The sequence below is a fragment of the Cavia porcellus genome, unplaced genomic scaffold (genome assembly GCF_034190915.1).
Source record: "Cavia porcellus strain 051 isolate PalLab524CR breed Dunkin Hartley unplaced genomic scaffold, mCavPor4.1 scaffold_22, whole genome shotgun sequence".
Lineage (NCBI taxonomy): Eukaryota > Metazoa > Chordata > Mammalia > Rodentia > Caviidae > Cavia > Cavia porcellus.
This window is the reverse complement of record NW_026947505.1, coordinates 41,892,932-41,910,969: the sequence shown is the minus strand read 5'-3', so window position 1 is coordinate 41,910,969 and position 18,038 is coordinate 41,892,932. Positions and strand designations below refer to the sequence as shown.

The following is an 18,038-nucleotide window of genomic DNA, read 5'->3' as shown; positions in this document are numbered from 1 at the left end:
CTAAAAGTAAAAAAATAAAAATCAGAAATGGGGACATAGCTCAGTGTGAAAGTCTTGGTACTAAAAAATAAAAACAGAAACCAAAACCAAAATCTTCCTCAAATCATAAAAATGTTGGAAAACTGAAAAACGTTGCTCATGTTATCTTCAATGAGCGACGGTGACGTATTTACAAAATTCCACAGAATTGCAAAATGAGTCTATTGTACTAATTTTACACAAACTTTCAGACTTTGAGGAGTGGAAAGTTGTGCTTTTCTCTGATGTCATCTGGCCTCTTAGTGACATTTCTAAGAACTTGCCAGTCCTGTTCCCATCAGTGTTTCGTGAAGCAGTCTGCTGGTCCCTCTCCTGCAATTCCATGTCCTCAGTTCCCACTAAAGCCTCTGAACTTCGCCCCTCACTGAAAGCAAGAAGTGTGAGCCACTGGCATCATCTGAGCATCATCTTCCCCTTTCCTGCTGTGTTTGGAAACTGGAGTGCTGCTATGGCTTCGATCTAAACTGTCCCCCAAAGTCTCATATATGTGGAAGGCAACTGATCATGGGCGTGTCACATTCATCAGTGGATTCATCCGTAGATGCATTCATAGCTGAATGTGCTTTCAGGAGGCAGGGCCTGCTTCTTGGTGGTCACTGGGGGTGTGACCTGGACAGGTATGTTCTTATTTCTAGCTCCTCACTTTGTGCTCTACTTCCTGCCTGTCACTGGCTGAGCATCTTTGCCTTGGCCATGCCTCTCTGTCATCCTGTTTCTGCCTTGGGACCTGCCAACCATAGACTGAAACTGTGAGTTGAGACAAACCTGTTCTACTTTAAGTTTTGCATGAGTATTTTGTCCCAACAACAGGAAACTAGCTAAGACAGATACCTTTGCCTGCACCACAGGGGTTCTAGCCCCATGATAAAAGTTCCAACTACCCCGTGTACTCACCTAATGAATGTGGGGTACAGTTCAGCATTGACTAGGCAAACTATTTCGAAGGCCGTTGTGATTCCCATCCTCCCTAAGCATGCTAGGATGACTTTTAGCCAGTGTGCATCTGAGGGAAAAACACAGTATTTGTATAGATGGTGCACGATCCCTTATCTCCAAACAGTGCTTTCAAACAGGCTTTGTGCAGAGAAACTGTGTGTTCCAGGATGAGACAGGGAAGTCAGAGCCATGCACTACAGACTCAAGACAATGGCAGTAACTGTGTTCTTTCTGTTTGGGCCTCACAGGAGGTCCCAATATGTTGTCTTGATTTTTTAAAATCATTTTTTAAAATGTCATTTTAAATTCCTAGCAAAACTGAGGAAAGTATTGTGATTTCCCATTTCTCTGAGCCCTGACATGTATACCCCCTTCATAGCATGGATCCCACAGTGGCGCGTTTACTAAGCTTGTGATCCAACAGGGACATGTAACAGTTACCCAAAGTTTCCAAATTACATTAGGAGTTGCTTTTAGTAGTAATCATTCTATGATTTGGACAAATATGAGACAAAATGTATCCACCACTTTGCTGTCACACAGGATTTTGACTGCCTTTAAAATCCTCTGCTTTCTACCTGCATAACTCCCCACCCAGTTCCTAGTGACCACTGAGTTTTCCCTGCCTCTATAGTTTTGTTTGCAAACAAAACTGTTACCTATGGGCCTCAGTTGTTAACTATATAAAATTATAAACTTTTCCAAAGCTAGGGCAACTTTATAGAGGTCAGTGGAGAGAAATAGCAAAGTATGGGCCCACTTTCAGTAGTTGCTATTCACTGAAGTGTTTGGATAAAATCCCACAATTGCTAAAAGGATTCTTTTTCATAAGGTTTTGCTCTCTGCCACTGAGAATCATTTCATACAGAAAGAACAATTGTTTACTGATAGCGTATAAGTTTTCCAATTTATTTTATAGGGTGATGCACAGGCATGAAGGAAGTTTTCTGGAAAGTTCTACAGTAAGATTTAAACCATGGCCTGTCCTCCCCAGAGCATATGCTCTGTGCTTTAGGCTGCCTCTGTGGCCTGATGCTCAGATCTTCACAAAATCTCTTATGCTGTGGCACTGTAGCACAACAGAGTCTATGTAATGGTTGAGGGCATGTTTGCTCAGGACATAATGCTATTTTTCCAAATCATCTGGATGAGAAATTGGTCTTTCTATTAAGACCAGGTCTTGATACCTGCTCTGAGGGCTTTGGGGACAAGATCCCAGGCTGGCCAGAAACTTACCATCAGGAACAAAAACTGAAGCGAGACAGGCCACCCCTGCCATCACATTTGACATAGCCCAAGGGTAACGGCGCCCAATGCGGTCAATGGTGAGAATGATGATAAAGGCAGCTGGGAATTCAACCAGTGCAGAATAGAAGAAATCCAGGTAGATGTTTTCCCCTACGAGGCCCATGTGCATGATGAGGCCCTGGTAGAGAACAGAACTTGTGAACCTGGGCAGAGAGGAGAGAGCCAAGGTCAGGTTGAGCACTGAACAAAAAAGAAGCTTCTGGAAGGACTGAAGTTGATGGCAGGTGACATTTTCCTGTGACCTCATGGCTGTTCTCTTTGTCCCATCACTTTAACACAAGCTGGCCAAATTTGATGGCTGCCTGTGAACTGAGACCTAGGCACAGGGAAGCTATTAGGACAGCATTCTCTGGTCAAACTGAAAGCCAAGAATGTCTTCACAGAGTGATTTACTCAGTACGACAATGTCAAGTTATTAAAGACTATGAAATGTTTGTAGTCTTCTAAAGCATTGAATCTAATGAATTCCTATGTAACTAAATTTCAGGAAACAGAAAACCAAAGGGGAACCAATTTCTTTCTCGAAAAGTTTCTTCTGGCTTGACACAAACATTTTGACAATATCTCTAGTTTTGATGACTTAAGACAGTCATTATACGTGCTGGAAAAGATGAGGATGATCAGGAAGAGTCGCAGTTATTCAGAAAAGGAAGGGAGGAGAATGAAGTCAGATCTCAAGGCTGTCTTTTCTATGCAGAAATTGTGGAGAACTTTGCCATTGTAAGTGAGAAGATCACTTTGTGTAGCCTATGTGGGGCTTGCCAAGCTGATGCTGCTTTGCCAGGAAGGGGCAGCTTGTGGTGAGTGGCTCTGGGTTCTGGGAGCAGCCAGTGTGGCCCAGTAAAGCTCAAAGTGCTGGTCTGTGCAGCCACTGTGTGCTATTGATTAACAGTCTATTTTTTCCTCTAGGTACAAAATACAAAGAAAAGGCTCTTTCTGAGTAAGCCTTGTGCTATTTATCCTATTAATCCACGGATATTAACCATGAATGAGTGAAATTAATGGCAATGTATCTTTTACTGTAATAAAGTTTTTAATTTAAACATTCACCAGAGTTTTTGACCATGCCAAGGTACAATAAAAAGAAGAGGTCCCTTTCTTGTCAGCCCTGTGCGATTTATTGCAGAGATTTATGATTATCTTCAATTAATCTACACCGATAGTTCTCAAGTTGGGCTAAACATTAGAATCCTTAGAATCACCAGGAGAATTAAAAACAGTTTTGGTTACTGGGCCTTACTCTAGGTCCATTAAATGAGTTTTTTAGTCTCCTGCATGAATCTAAAGAGGAGCTGAGGTCAAGATCACTGTGATGTTTATGTCAGGACTGTGAACCGACTTCCACATTTATCTGAGAGAACCATGAAGAAAACTTGCTACCTATGAGCCACATGCTGTGCCCTCTGTCAATGCTGAGCCTGGAACTGGGTTGTTTTGAGGTGTCCTTGTTCTCTCCCTTAATGTGAATGCCTGTGAGTAAATAAATTTGAAGGGATTTTAAAGCAGCAAACAAACAATGGCTTACCAGATATACATCAAGATCAAAGTGTGTTTCCTTATCTGAGGGGTTCTGACCAAGTCAAGAAATGAAGGATTCAGCTTCTGACCAGCTTCCTCATCTGCTCTCAGGCTCTGAGAAAAAACACAGTAAGAACAGCTTTGTCTGCAGAATGGTGGTTCTAGAGTCTTATGGGGTACAGCAGCAACACCTCGTACTTACCAAACACCTGTCGTGTGCCCTGCCTGACACTGAGTGCACTGCATGCTTTGTCTTATTTCATTTTTACGAAAGTCCTAGAAGTTAGAATCTGCTTTTATCACCTCATTTTATAGAACAGAAGCTTTTTTTTTTTTGAAACCAGGGCTCAAACTCATGACCTTGTGCTTGCTAGGCAGGCACTTATGCCTCTGAGCTAAATTCCCAGCCCCAAGAGAAGCTTGAATATGGATAACTTGAGTAATGTGTGGCACATATCTAAAGTGGGGTAGCGTAGTGCAGTGTCACTGAAATGCAGACATAGGACCTTGAGGGGGAAGTGTGAAGCATCTGGTCCCCCTCCCCCTGCCAGATGTGGCCCATCAGGCAGGAGGTTTAGACTTGGGATCTTGACTTAAGACCAGCATGGGCACTGCCCAGAGACTGTTATAAATACAGTGCATGCCCGTAATCCCAGCACTTGGGAGGTTGAGGCAGGAGAATCATTTGCAAGTTCAAGACCAACCTGGGCTACAAAGTGAGTCCAAGGCCAGCTTGAGCTGCATATTGAGACCCTGTGTGAAAAAGACCACCACCACCACCAACAACAACAACAAGAAAAGCAGAAATGAAGTATCAGGAGATAGACTGATTGGAATTTGCATTTTCACAAAATCCCATGTGACCTGGTGTATGGACAGTAACATCTAAGGAGTATTCCTCTGGAAGTGTGCAGTCACTAGATGGTGCAGCTGTAACTTTGTCAAAGGTGGTGGTGTGCAAATGAATGGGATCTAAGCAAGACTGTGGCAATAGCATAGCCACAGTAGTGTACCGGAACTTTGGGTCCTTTGGCAAACCAATGATTCACCTGTGCCTGATGTCCTAGTCATTCACTGCAAGAACCCAAAACTCAAGAGTCAGAACCATTTTAAGTCCTTAATGATAAAGGAAATGCATTTCAACCATCCAGAAGTGTAACGAAGTGAAGAAAAGGCCAGTGAGCCCAACGTTCTCATCCTAAACCATGCAAACTTCAAGTTCTTATGGCTGACCTACCTTAAATCCTCATTCACAAGAGATTGACTCTTACCTTTATGTAATTTTCTAATATGTTTCATTTTCTCCTTTCTAGCTCCTGGGAGATGAAAAATTCTGAGTTCAAAGTGATGAAATCTACTAAAGGCAAAACATAAAACCCAGGACAAAAGGACACCTCAGTAGCTTAATTTTGTTTAAGAAGATAGATGATCACTTAAATATTTTGAAACAATCCCTGTTCAAAATATTTAAAGTGCTAAGAAGCTACTTGTGTCCAAAGAACTGTGTTATGGCTGTAAGACTCCGACCTGAGGGTACCAGGCTCGCAGGGCAGCAGGACATGGGCTCTGAGGGACAGTGTCCAGCAACACTTTGTGTTGTACAGATAGCAGCTCCTCGTCTGCTTTCTAAGTGGTTTCTGGTTCTCTCTAAGTTCGATGTTTGACACATGGGGAGAGCGTTCTCTTAGGAACCACGAATCTTGCATTTACCCTGGTTATCTAATCTCCCACAGGTAGACCAAGAGGCAGGTGGCGGCCCTCTGTTGGCATTGCTGGTATGTCTTATTTTCCCACTGCCTTCTCTAGCTGCTGCTTAATTTGATACCTGAGAGACCCTGGCTCACCTGAAGTGTGGCTGGCACTGATTTTCCATTTTTCTTAGCGATGTGCTTAATGATCTTCATGGCTTTCCCAGCTTTGTTCTGAGAAATCAGCCACCTTGGAGACTCGGGGATGCACCTACGACACAGCATTAGTGAGGAGAAAAGTCACACTGAAGCCCTCCAGCCCCCACAATTTTGTGATGGGATCTCTGTGAAGATCATGCACAATGAGGTTCAGTTAAATCAACAAAGAGGATAAAGAGCAAGTTGGGGACTTGTAGTACTCGCCTCTTGAATACCGACTTTACTTGGCCTTTAAGAAGCCCTTGGGCTCCCTCTGCAGAAATTTCTAGAGGGAATAAGCCAACTGGGCCTCAGGCTTTAAAGGACAGAAGGGATCTCAGTGTGGAGGTGGGGGCATACAAATCATCAAGGAGGGAAGCAAGTATAAAGTGTGATCAAACAGTGTGACCATGAATTTTTTTGTGTGTTTTTTTAAGACAGGGTCTTGCTATGTAGCTCAGACTGGACTTGATCTCACTATGTGACTCAGGCTGACCTCAAACTCACAGCAAAGTAATCCTTCTGCCTCAGTCTCCAAAGTACTGGGATAACAGGGCTTGTGCGGCCATGCCCAGCAATGAATGTTTAAAGTTTAAAAATTAATTACAGTGAAACACATGTGGTCACTAATCTCCCTCAAATATTCCCCCTTGCTTCAAACACACTCATTACAACATTTTGCCACATTCTGAAGCGGTTCTGGCAGTTCTCTTTCCTGATTTTAGTTGTAGTGTCGTGGCTGTCTTGATGTCCTGAATTGATGAAAACATTTACCTTTCATGTGGGGAGTGGCTGAAGCTGGAGACCAGTCATGTGTGCGGCTGGAGCAACGCCAGCCTCAAGAACACAAAGTGCCTGACGCAAGTCACACAAATTAGCTGCTCTAGTGTCAAGAACACTGGGTGCCTGAGAAACACCACATGGGTAAACCATTAGGTGGAGACGTCTCACGTGATACTCCACCTCTCTAGTGTGTGCATAAACGCACTGCAGCTATTGGAGCTCTCGCTCCTCCTCCTCCTTCTTCTTTGATTACTTCCTGTCAAGACTTAGTTTTCTGTAATCCAACACTTGCCCTTTTTATTCCATCCTCTCAGTGTCCTTATCCTGAGAACATTGACAGCTACGTGGGACACGCACTTTCATACTCATTTTGACTTTGGGGAAGATTCAGAAGTTACTTGATGTGGTGAATAAGATGGATGAAGACACATTTAATGTTTTACAAGCCTGCCTTGCTGTTGGATGCCTCTCAGCAGCAACATTCACCATCTTTTTGATCATACTTAGTAAGGATGCTCACAAAAGAAGACTTCCCAGAACTGCTTCAGCAAGTGGCAAGAAAGATGGGGTACATGTGTTCAAAGTGAAGAGGAGTATATTCCAGGGGGATTAAGGGCAATGCATCTTTTATTGTAATAAAGGTTTTGTTTATTTATTTGTTTGTCTGTTTTCAAAGACAGGTTCTCACTATATAGTTGAGGCCGGTCTTGAACTTACTATGTAACCTAGGCTGGCCTTGAACTTGCAGTGAAGCCATCCTCCTGCCTCAGCCTCCCAAGTGCTAGGATTACAGGCATGTGTCATCAAGCCTGGCAATAAAGTTTTTAATTTAAGTATTCATGGTATATTTTGATCACATCTCGTATATATATAATATATAATATATATAATGCAAAAGGTGGCTTGACAAAGAAAGAAGTAAGAAGTTGAGGACAGATGGTGGTGGGACATAAAAGCCAGACAGTACGATTTGAGCTAGAATCTACCAGTGATGAGGAAGCTCTTGCAAGGTCTCTAAGCATCGGCTCTGGATTGACAGCACTTGAAATAACCAGGTTTGAAGTAGAGAGAGACGTAGGAGTGCAAAGAAGGAGCTCGCAGGTCACTCTCACAGCTCCATGGTGTAAAAGTGGGAAGCACTGATTGGAAATATGGCTTGGGATTGAAATTGTTGAGAGATAGCAGGACCCAGGTGGGTGTTTCAGTGGAGTAACGTGAGAAGATAGCCAGGAAAACTGATTGGTTAAGAATCCAAGCATGACCAGGAGCATATTGTGCTCAACTGCAGCCAATCAATTACTCACACTGTGACACTGCAGGGCCATTTTTTCAGATGACACTTGGTGCCCATGAGCAGCTCTACTGCATGCCCTTTTAGGAAGGCCAGGGTCATCTTGGCCAACTGATACCTGAGCTGGGGTGGGGAAGCTAAAGAATGTTCACTTGGGAACCAGGGAGAGATAGGTAAGAACCTAGCCAGCCTACAGGTGGGGAGTCAGGGTGGACTTTGAGCTAACACAATTGCTAAAGAAATTTTTGATAGAATAAAAATTAAAATGATTTTTTGGCAAATTAGCAACATTGGATAAAAATGACAGGGGTACAAATGCTGGCTCAATCCAAAGTACTCTGAATACAAGCTTTGGGTTTGTTCTACAGTAAAGTTGCTTACTCAATAAAAGAAAAACTCTCCTAGTTCAAGCAAAGGCCAGAAAGTCATCTACCAGGGCCCGAGGCAGAAGGCTGCATCAAGGAGTCCCATGTCACCTGACCTCAAAGAGCTGATATCATACTGTGCCCGTCAGGTGATAAAATGAAAGGTCAGGACTTGGTGACAAGAACTGCTAATGTGAGAGTTATAGAGACAATGCAAAGCTCAGTAGCGTGGAGGAGCACCCCACCTCCTCCTGGGCCTGGGAAGTCACCACAGGAGGCTTTGAGTACTGAGGATTGAGGGGAACCGCCAGCATCTGTAACTTCCATTCTTGCCTCTGTGACTCTAAATTCCTTTCCTATTTTGGGCGATGCCACCTTGCCCTTCTTTGGTCTTAGTTCCTCTTCTTTTGCTCAGCTTTCAAAATTTGGTGATTTCTTGGATTTTGGCCCTATCTTCTTCCTCTTCCAACTCTATTCATTTCTTATCTCATTTGGTCCCATAGCAACAACAAAGACATATGTGAAATTTACTGCAATTCCAGATCCTTAAATTTCACTGGTTTCTGGATATCTGCATGAGACTTCCCTTTAGCACCTCAACTTTGGTGTGTGCAAAGCTCTGTTCATCACCATTCCTTCCACCCTGCTCGTCTTTCTGGACACCCAACCAACATGTAGGCACTCAAACCTACAATGGAAACTCCTTCCTTCTAGTTCTTCTTATGTGGTCTGCCACCAAACCCTAGTATTTATACCTTATTAGAAATTATACATTTATATATATATATGTTTTCCCCCTGCTCTTCCTATACACAGCTTCTTAGTTTAGACCCTTGTCTCATCTTGCTAGGAAGATTGCAATAGTTTCTAACTGACCTCCTTCCCTCCATTCTTTCCCTCAGAAACCTGTTTCCTATTCTGGGTCTCAAATAGCCTTCCAAAAGTGCACCCCTGTCATGAAATTCTGTATATAAAATCCCAACTTGATTTTATTGTGTGCCAAGTGGCAAAAAGTGCTCCGTGGTGGCCAGAACTTAAGTAACAGGCTTTTCTGGCAGGATGAATCATTAGGTCTTTATTCACAGAGAAATAAAATTTTGCAAGACTTTTAAACAGGAGAGTGACATGAAAAAACTGGATTTTTAAATTTCTGTATGAAGTAGACAGTAAACAAATGTCTAGACGAGCAGATGGGACGCTACAGGAGCAATTTAGCTGAGAAATAAGATTTCCCATTGGGAGTGGGACAAAAGGGTGGATTCAGAGTAGTAAAAATGAGCATGGAGAGATAAAGGAGATGAGGATGAATCATAGAGTACAGCGGATGCATCCACATGTTGAAGCCCTGCCCTGGAGGTGGGGCTTTTGGGGGTAATTGGTTTAGATGAAGCTTTGAGATGAAGTGACATCAATGATGAGATCAGTGTCCTTCTAAGAAGAGGAAGTGAGATCAGAGTTCTCACACTCTAGTTCTGCCATGTGAGGACACAGGAGAAGGAAGGTCTCTGCAAGCTCAAGGTGGGATGGAAATTGGTCAACGCCTGGACCTTTGACTTCTTAGCCCTGATAACTATGGGAAATGTGTCCACTGTTTAATCACCCAATCTGCAGTGTTTGTTGTAGAATCTTAAACTAAGACACAGAATTTTACTGACTTTTGGAAAAGAAGCAGTCCTCTGAGTGGAGATGTTTAATTTTTAGGTAAGACAATTATAGGAAAAAAGAAACTGATAGGTCCAGGAGGGAAAACATAAGTGAGTTTGCTGCACAGGAGAGTGATCTGGTCCCGTAATACAGCGTTTTGTCTGTTTATTTCAGACATGTTATGGTTTTCTAACCATAACATGGTTTTCTGCCATTTTCCATGTGCTTCCCTTGGGAAATATACTTAATTTGCTTTGATAATGATAACTGATTGGTATGGTCCTGGGGTGCCAGGGTGGCCTTATTTGAGATAATAGGTGCTGTGATTGATTGGGGATGTCTGCCTTGGGCTTGGGTATGGGGAAGCGGCGACATAAATGCCATGCTCATTCTTCAAGAATAGAGTAGCAAGAGCAAGACTGTTGATCTCTTATGGATCTGTAGTCTAAGCTGTATTAAGTTTGCTGGACACTAATTTAGACATCAAATAAATCATCTGAAATGTAAGATCCTGGTCACAAAAACCTTATGCCCAAAGTGAAAAGACACTTGATTCCCACTGAGGAAGCATGTGTTTTTTATCTTTGAAACTTGGAACTGGGGTCTCTGTGAAGCCTGAATAATGAAGGAAAGCCTGGGATTTAGAAGTGGAGTGTGTTTATTTTAACAAAATAAATGACTTCAGCATATTTCCTTTGCATTCCAGATGGACTTACCAGTAATAGAGCAGGAAGCAGAAGTTGGGCAGAGTGACGGCAAGCTGTAGCCACCTCCAGTGAGGAAGGGCGTACGCCACCCCTGTCAGTACCAGGAGCCCGACCGTAAAGGCGACTTGGTATAAAATCCCCACTGTTCTCCGATAGCTCATTCCAACGAATTCTGTAACTGCAGAGAGAACCCAAAAGGACACATTCAGCTCCATTGTGAAACCAGAACACCAGCCTCAGGTGTATGGTGGTAGACTAGGATTTTCTGTACAACTCTCTGAGCTGTTTAAAATGTTCTTTGTACTTATTTTGTTGTAGTTATTGCTGTTGAATTAATAGAAATCCTATAGCCTTATATCATCAGATTTAAAATCAAACACTTTCCAATATGAACAAAAATGTTTGATTGTAACAAATTTGTTTTGTTTTGTTTGTACTAGGACTTGAACTCATGATCTCATGCTTGCGAGACAGGTGTTGTGCCACTGAACTATACCCCTGGCCATTTAAATGAACACCTGACTATAACTTGTTCTCTTGCAGGGTAAACATTTCCTTTGCAATCCCCTTTATCTGTGCAAAAGGCTAAAAGTTGAGAAGTGGACTAGAATCTGGCAGTATTGACTGAAAGAGCATATGTTACAGTTTTCAGGAATTTTGGAAACTGTTAAATTTATTATTATCTTGAAACCTATCATGGGGGAGCATTTAAACCTAGGAAATTAGAAAACAATTGCAAATCAGTGCTTTTTACCTTCCAAGAACCAATTTACCAGCACCACACTCACTGTACATCAGCTTTATCCCATCCCATGACTGTGCTGTGGCAGATGTATGAGGTCTATGTACATGGAACTATGTGATAGTCATTTTTATATGAAGACATAGTGACACTGAAGTTCCTGATGCTCCACAAAGCACAATTTTGACTTTAAATGTTTGGCAAATATGTTAAAGGTTCATCTATTTATAAACCAAACAGAAATGTACCTTAAGATATTTCTATAAATGTGAATTATTTAAAATATTTAAAAACAGCTAAATAATTTGATAGAAAAGAAGAAAGAAAGAAAGAAAGAAAGAAAGAAAGAAAGAAAGAAAGAAAGAAAGAAAGAAAACGAAAAAGCAAGCCATGCTCAACAAATACAAAGGTCTGTTGAAGTGGTTGGGGTCATGAATGGATTTTGGGGAAGGTTGGGAGGAGGACGAGGGGAGTAACAAAGTACACATCAAAGACTCACGGACATTCAGAGGGACTGGAGAAGAAATAAATGGGAAGAGGCTGAGATTAATTTCGCTGAAATATACATGTACACAATTAAATTCTGCATACTGCATGTTCTGAAAGCCAAATTATTGGTTAAATAACTGCATGCATGATCTTCATTGGCCAAATGTTATTTTAGATGCCTTTCTTGGCAGAAATCGTGTTAAGAATCATCTACTCTCCCTGTCACAAAATTCCTTGCATTGGCTTTTCCAGATAAAACTATGTAAACACATACATTTGAGTTCTCTCATATCTAAGGAGCTTTATTATTGCTATTATTAGTAGTGTAACTTGAAAATGACCATTCTCTTTGCACAGATGCTATTTAAATGCAACCAAAGAGAAAGTAATGACGAAGGTTATTTTCAAAGATCTAATAATGGCTGTAATTTTTCTTACTATTCCTCTATGTGCTCTGTTGTTAGAATTGAAATATACTCTCACAGTCTGTGGACTTTAAACATACTCTGGCTACTAGTGAGTAGGGTATAAATTGTGTTCCTTATTTTACAAATGGCTTGCTGAGGTGATAAACCTATTTCCATCACAGTATTTGTATTCTCCATTTTTTTGTACAAAAATTGAGGATTATTGTGGTTTATAAGAATGGATGTATGCACAGCAATAAAGTCCCTTATACATCAAACATATCTCTCACCATTGCATTTATTTGATTCCATTCTATCTAAATGGGTCTAGAAGGTTTCTCTCTACATAACATGCCAGTGTACAGAAAACAAAAATTCCAAAAGAGTTGTATATGAATCTGGGTGGCAAGATGTTTATCCTTGTTTCTGCCTCTATTGTTTTCTTTTCATAGTAGAATTGCAGAATTAGTTAATTAGACAATTTTTAAAAGTTGTTTGGATATGGAATAAATCTCCCAACATTGTCTCAAAGCTGGGTCCTTATTTCCTCCCCGACTTGATGCTACTCTGGCAGTTAAATCCCTGTGCTCTCACACTTGCAACCACAAGCATTCTTACTCAGGATATAGCCGATTATCCAGCCTGCTTTGCTGACCAGTCCTTGGATCAAACGAAACAGTAACATCCATGTATAGTTTGGAGAAATGGCCATGAGAACCCCAGATGAAGCATTTATGAAAACTGTTATTATGAGGCAGATTTTACGGCCAAACCTGTGGAGAGATAAAGAACAAAGATAATACAATTAAATTTGAGTCATAAAATTTGTGGAAACTTCATGGAAGTTATGGAAATCTGTTCAAAAGTGGAAGTTAACTCTAAATTGCAGTCAAGTGTTTGTTTATATCTACAAAGACAATTCCTGACTTTGGTTCTATTTAAGAGTTTTTATTAGTGTCCTCTGTATAAAATTGATGCCAAAGAGCCCTGTTCTTTCTAGGGTTGAAGAATTTCAGCTCCACACTGTGGTGAGCATCCAAGGAGGTTTGTCCTTCTAGGTCACCCAGTGCTAATGCCCCAAGGGGCTAGTTAGGTCTTACATCAGCTTATGAGCTGGGTTTTTTGTGTTAACAGTTTCAATCAACCACCCACCTTTGCTTTGGGTAAAATGAAATTTGACATTCACTGTACGTTCCTATTTGCTTTCAACAGTACTTTTGACATTTTGTGGTCTTTGCATGTCTGTATGTCTTTGGTTTCACATACTACAGTTCCAAGGTGCTATTGTTGTGGAGCAATTCTTGGTGGGACAAACTCTATACTTTAGATCTGCAGAAACTTAACTTTCATTAGTTTAGGGATTTTGGAGCTGTCCACGAATAGAGCAAAAAATTAAAAGTTAAGTTTAATTATGGTCTTACCACTTAGCGTGGTGTTTGGCAAGTTATTCAACGAGATTCAATTTCTTCAGATGGAAAAGACTTATCTGACCAACTAAAAAGAGGATTAAGTAAGTTATTAGAGACAAGGAGCTCAGCCCAGTCTTCCTGGCATTTCTTCAGTTTTAAACGCTGGTGCCAAGGTTTGAATGTGTTTTGTCCCCCAGGGCCATGTACATTGGAACTTGATCTTCATAGTGTTAGGAGATGGGGAACTGCTGAAGGTGGAGCCTAGTGGGAGATCTTTAGGGTTTTAGGGACCCTGCCCTTACAGAGGATTTAGGAGGTTCTCAAGAAAGTGCGTTGCAGGGGAGCAAACATCCTTGAATCACTCCCTGGCTTCTGATTCTGTGGTGTGGTCTCTTCCTTTCATATATGTTTCCAACATTATTTTACTTTAAGCTTTAAACATGATATTTATTTTTGAAAAGTTAACACATATATTGTAGGAAACAAAAACACAAGCAACAAAGCATGAGGTCGTTTGCAGTCCGGCTTTGTTGGATGTGTCCTTCTAGAACTATGCTTATGAACATAACATGGGTGAGACTGCATGGTGTGGTGTGCTTTCCACACACTATGAATATTCACCAAATTCCAAAGCTACAGGAATAGTTTTGATAATCAAGAAAACACTACACTGACTCGGTCTGTTAGGAAAAATTCTAATCCTGTCTTTCTTGAGGACAGAAATTTCACTGAAGAGAAAAATGGCAACAGATCTTTAGATAGACATACTGGAAGAATTACAATTAAAATATTGCATTCTTGGTTGGGCATGGTGGCACATGCTTATATTTCCAGCACTTGGGAGGTTGAGGCAGGAGGATTGCTGCAAGTTTGAGGTCAGCCTAGGATACATAGTGAATGAATTAAGGCCAGTCTGACCCTTTCTCAGAAAAAAAACAAAAAGACATGCATTCTCTTAATTGTCAATTTAAAATGTGACACAAAGCAGCAAAGCATACCGAGCATATTTGTAAGTGTTACTAGGTCTCTATGCTTCCACCATTATGATGGCATGTACTAATAGATCTTTACCAGAGCTGAGCTGATGTGGTACCATGCAATCAATCCTCCCGAACTACAGACTAAATAAATCTCTTTTATCTGTAGAGTTGCTAAGCATCAGGTACTACATTAGAGTAACGGTACATGGACTAAAACAGCTGACTATCAGAAAGTGGACTTGAGGCCTCTTACATTTTTACCACGTCCACCTAGTTGTGTTCCAAAAGACACCTTAATTTGCTCTCTGGATATTTTGAAAATATTTCAGAGAAAACAATGGTACATCTAGTCTTTATTTTATCCTCTTCAACTAGAATAAATATTTGTTGCTAGTACTGCACATCTTAATGGTAAATGAACATTTTATAATTGCAGCTTTTAATAAGCAACAATGTTCTGGTTACTATTTCAAATACTAACTAGCATCATTATTATGGCTTGTGTCTAGATGTTTCCCCAAAGCCTCATAAGGTGGTAGGTGAGGCTTTTCAGGGTGGCTGGATCTGGAGCGTGCAATGTTGGCATTAAGTGTGTGATGCTAGGACCAAGTGTATATGATTACTGAATCAGTTCATTTGGGAAAATTCTTCGAGTAGATAATGGGCATAAGTGCCTCCTGCCCCAAGGGTTGGTAACCTGGGCAGGATATAAGGACAGAAAGAAGGCTGGTGCGATCGCTTGTCACTTGCCGCTTGCTACTTTAGTACTCTGCTGGCTTCCTGCCTTCTGCTCGCCATGAACTGTTTCTCCTTGTTGGAGCCAGCGGACTATGAACTGCAGCCTCTACAAACTGTGCACTGAAATAAACCTCTTCTCCTTTAATCTTGGGTGTTGGGCATTTTGTCTCAGAAACAAGAAAAGTAGGTCAATCATTAACTATTTTAGATTGTTAACATTTTAAACCTCAATTTTAAAGTTCAAGCAGTCACATTAGTAATTAACATAAATTACTAAATGTCTTAAAAACAGTCTTTGGCTATATCAGTTCCTGATTCTTTGTCAGTTGCTCTCTGTTGTAAATATATATCCCCTTGGCTTTTAATTCAAAACTTTTGAAAGTCACATCTCACTTCCTCTACTCTCCTCAGATTTTATAATCTATAAACATTTGTTCTAATGGTAATTCTTTAATATCCACGCCTGATTCAGGCACACAGCCTATCAGTCATGCTCCTGTAATGGATGAAATCCTTGGATAAAGAAGAGGGAATACTCCTCAATGGAGAATCTAAGCAAGGAAACACAATTGATGAAGTAGAGAAACCTCACCATGGAACACATTCCAATTAAGGATATAATGCTATTTTTAAAAAATCTAATACATTGCTAGAAGAAATTTTGGTGGTTTGGGGCAGTGATTTGAGACCCCCTTCCTTCTGATAAATCAATTTAAATGAGTACATGAAAAATAGATCAAGCAGCCAAGAAAAGATGGACACCCAGCACCTCCAACTTCACAGTTCTTGTTGCTACTTGGTACGTGGCCCAAAACTCTCAGTGCAGTGGGATGGGAATGGACTAGCATCACTTGGGGGCTAGTTTAAGATGCAGACTTTAAGGCCCACCTAGAGTGACTAAATCAGAGTTCTAACAGGATTCCAGGTGACTTATATGCACATTGGCATCTGGGCAGTACTGCTTTAATTTCATTCACCTTGGTTTTCTCATCTGTAAATGATGGATAACAAAATCTACCTTAAAAGTTGCTGCAATCCTAAATGAAACATTAACAAGCGAAGATACCCAGTGAAACAATTTGCACACAGTAGTCAGTGGAAATTTGTTTTGGAAGAGCGTGTGTAGTTGGGCACAGATTGGGATGCAATGTAATGGGAGTTTGCTTCTGCTTTGATCTGGCTCTATCAGAGTATAAAGACAGTGGATATTGGCTCATAGTAGCTAATTGCTATTCTCAGAAAATTTGCAAGCCACTCACCAAACACAGCCATTATTGAAAATTAAATTGTAGATACTTTAAACAAAATATGCTGCATTAAAATAAGCATGCAAAACATATTTCTCTTTAATTATCTTTCTACGTTTACTATCTATGCTCTTGGTTATTTGTGACTACTATAGTTGTGTTGTAGAAATGCTGTGTAACAGTGCAAGTCTCTTGCCACTTCTGCCCAGTGATTTTGGTAGCTTGCAATGGACCATGACCCCTGCAGAGATCCAGTTATTAAACATCTACAAACGTGCCACTAAATCTAGTACTTATTACCACTTATCATGAGAGTGAAAAACTCATACATGATGAAGGATTGCTTCTTTGTGTTTCAGGCTATATTAAAAAAAATCTTTCCTTAGGAAGTATAGATGAAGAAATAAATTAAATATGAAAGTTTCATTTCTAAATTCTTTGTTGGATGACTTGCCTTTTATTGTAAAGCTAGCCCTCAAGAAGTAGACTTGCCTGTTGACTCATTTTTAAATCCTCCTTTCCTTCCTTTGCAGTATTCTTATTTATATCCTATTATTCATATTGTCTTCCTAGTTTTTTTCAGAAAAGACACATAATCAGCTGTTAGAGTATATTTTAAAAACTCCTCATGAAAGACAATATAGTCTACTTAATGATCATTTGATGAGTGCATAAAATGGATTGCCATAAGATTCTTGTCAAATTCTCATATAAAATCTGAAACTTGCAGGAGGTAAGTATGCAAAAGATAAATGGCTTCATACTTTTTGAATCTTGTGGATTATCTTCCTTCTAGTCCCCTTGCACCTTCTTGTATGTATGCGCAGATAGAACAGAAGATTTATGACCAAAAAGCCTCCAGACAGCTTAAGAAAAAGGAGTAGGAGTCAAGCATGGTGTCAGATGCCAGATGCCTGTAATCCTAACACTCTGATAGGCTGAAATAGGAGGATTGCAAGTTAGAGCCCAGCCTGGGCAATATAGCCATTTAGCCAGACTGTCTCAAAATAAAAATTAAGAAAAAGCACTAGGGACTTAGCTCAGTGCAAAGGCTCCGGGTTCAATATATAGTACTAGGAAGAGAGAGAGAGAGAGAGAGAGAGAGAGAGAGAGAGAGAGAGAGAGAGAGAGAGAGAGAGAGAGAGAGAGAGATACAGAGGAGATGAAGGAGACATGGTCTGTGTTTTGGGTAGGAATGCTGAGTGATCAGCTTTCCAGGGGAGACTTCCTCAGCAAAAGCAGCGTGATGAGGTCATCTAAGGAGGAGGATAATTGACTGGCATTATCACTCAGGAATGCACCTTAGAACAGAGTTAGAACTAACTTCCTACTCCTTGGGTGGGCTGAAAATTATTAACTCACGTCTGCAGCCCACATAGTGTGCTCCCATGCTTTCCTGGGAGACCTGGGGGTTCATGTCCCAGCTCCCAGGGCACAAGGAGCTGCCAGCCAGCAGCCCTACGGAGCAAGGCTGGACCCTGGATGTCCCCTGGATGTCCCCTGTCTTGACTTATGGGGCATCTCCAAAGAGCTGTCCTTGGTTCTGGGG

General features: G+C 40.9%; 1 protein-coding gene across 1 annotated transcript in view; it reads right to left on the bottom strand.

The window, feature by feature from the left end:
- The window catches only part of Slc22a2 (solute carrier family 22 member 2), a 36,121-nt gene that overhangs the window by 13,084 nt on the left and 4,999 nt on the right, over positions 1–18,038 (bottom strand). The window contains exons 3-8 of the mRNA XM_063233099.1: positions 12,734–12,888; positions 10,487–10,655; positions 5,646–5,760; positions 3,809–3,915; positions 2,212–2,426; positions 934–1,042 (exon numbers count right to left, since the gene is read on the bottom strand). Of these exons, the coding sequence (XP_063089169.1) occupies positions 934–1,042; positions 2,212–2,426; positions 3,809–3,915; positions 5,646–5,760; positions 10,487–10,655; positions 12,734–12,888 (870 nt within the window). The remainder of the gene's footprint in view (positions 1–933; positions 1,043–2,211; positions 2,427–3,808; positions 3,916–5,645; positions 5,761–10,486; positions 10,656–12,733; positions 12,889–18,038) is intronic.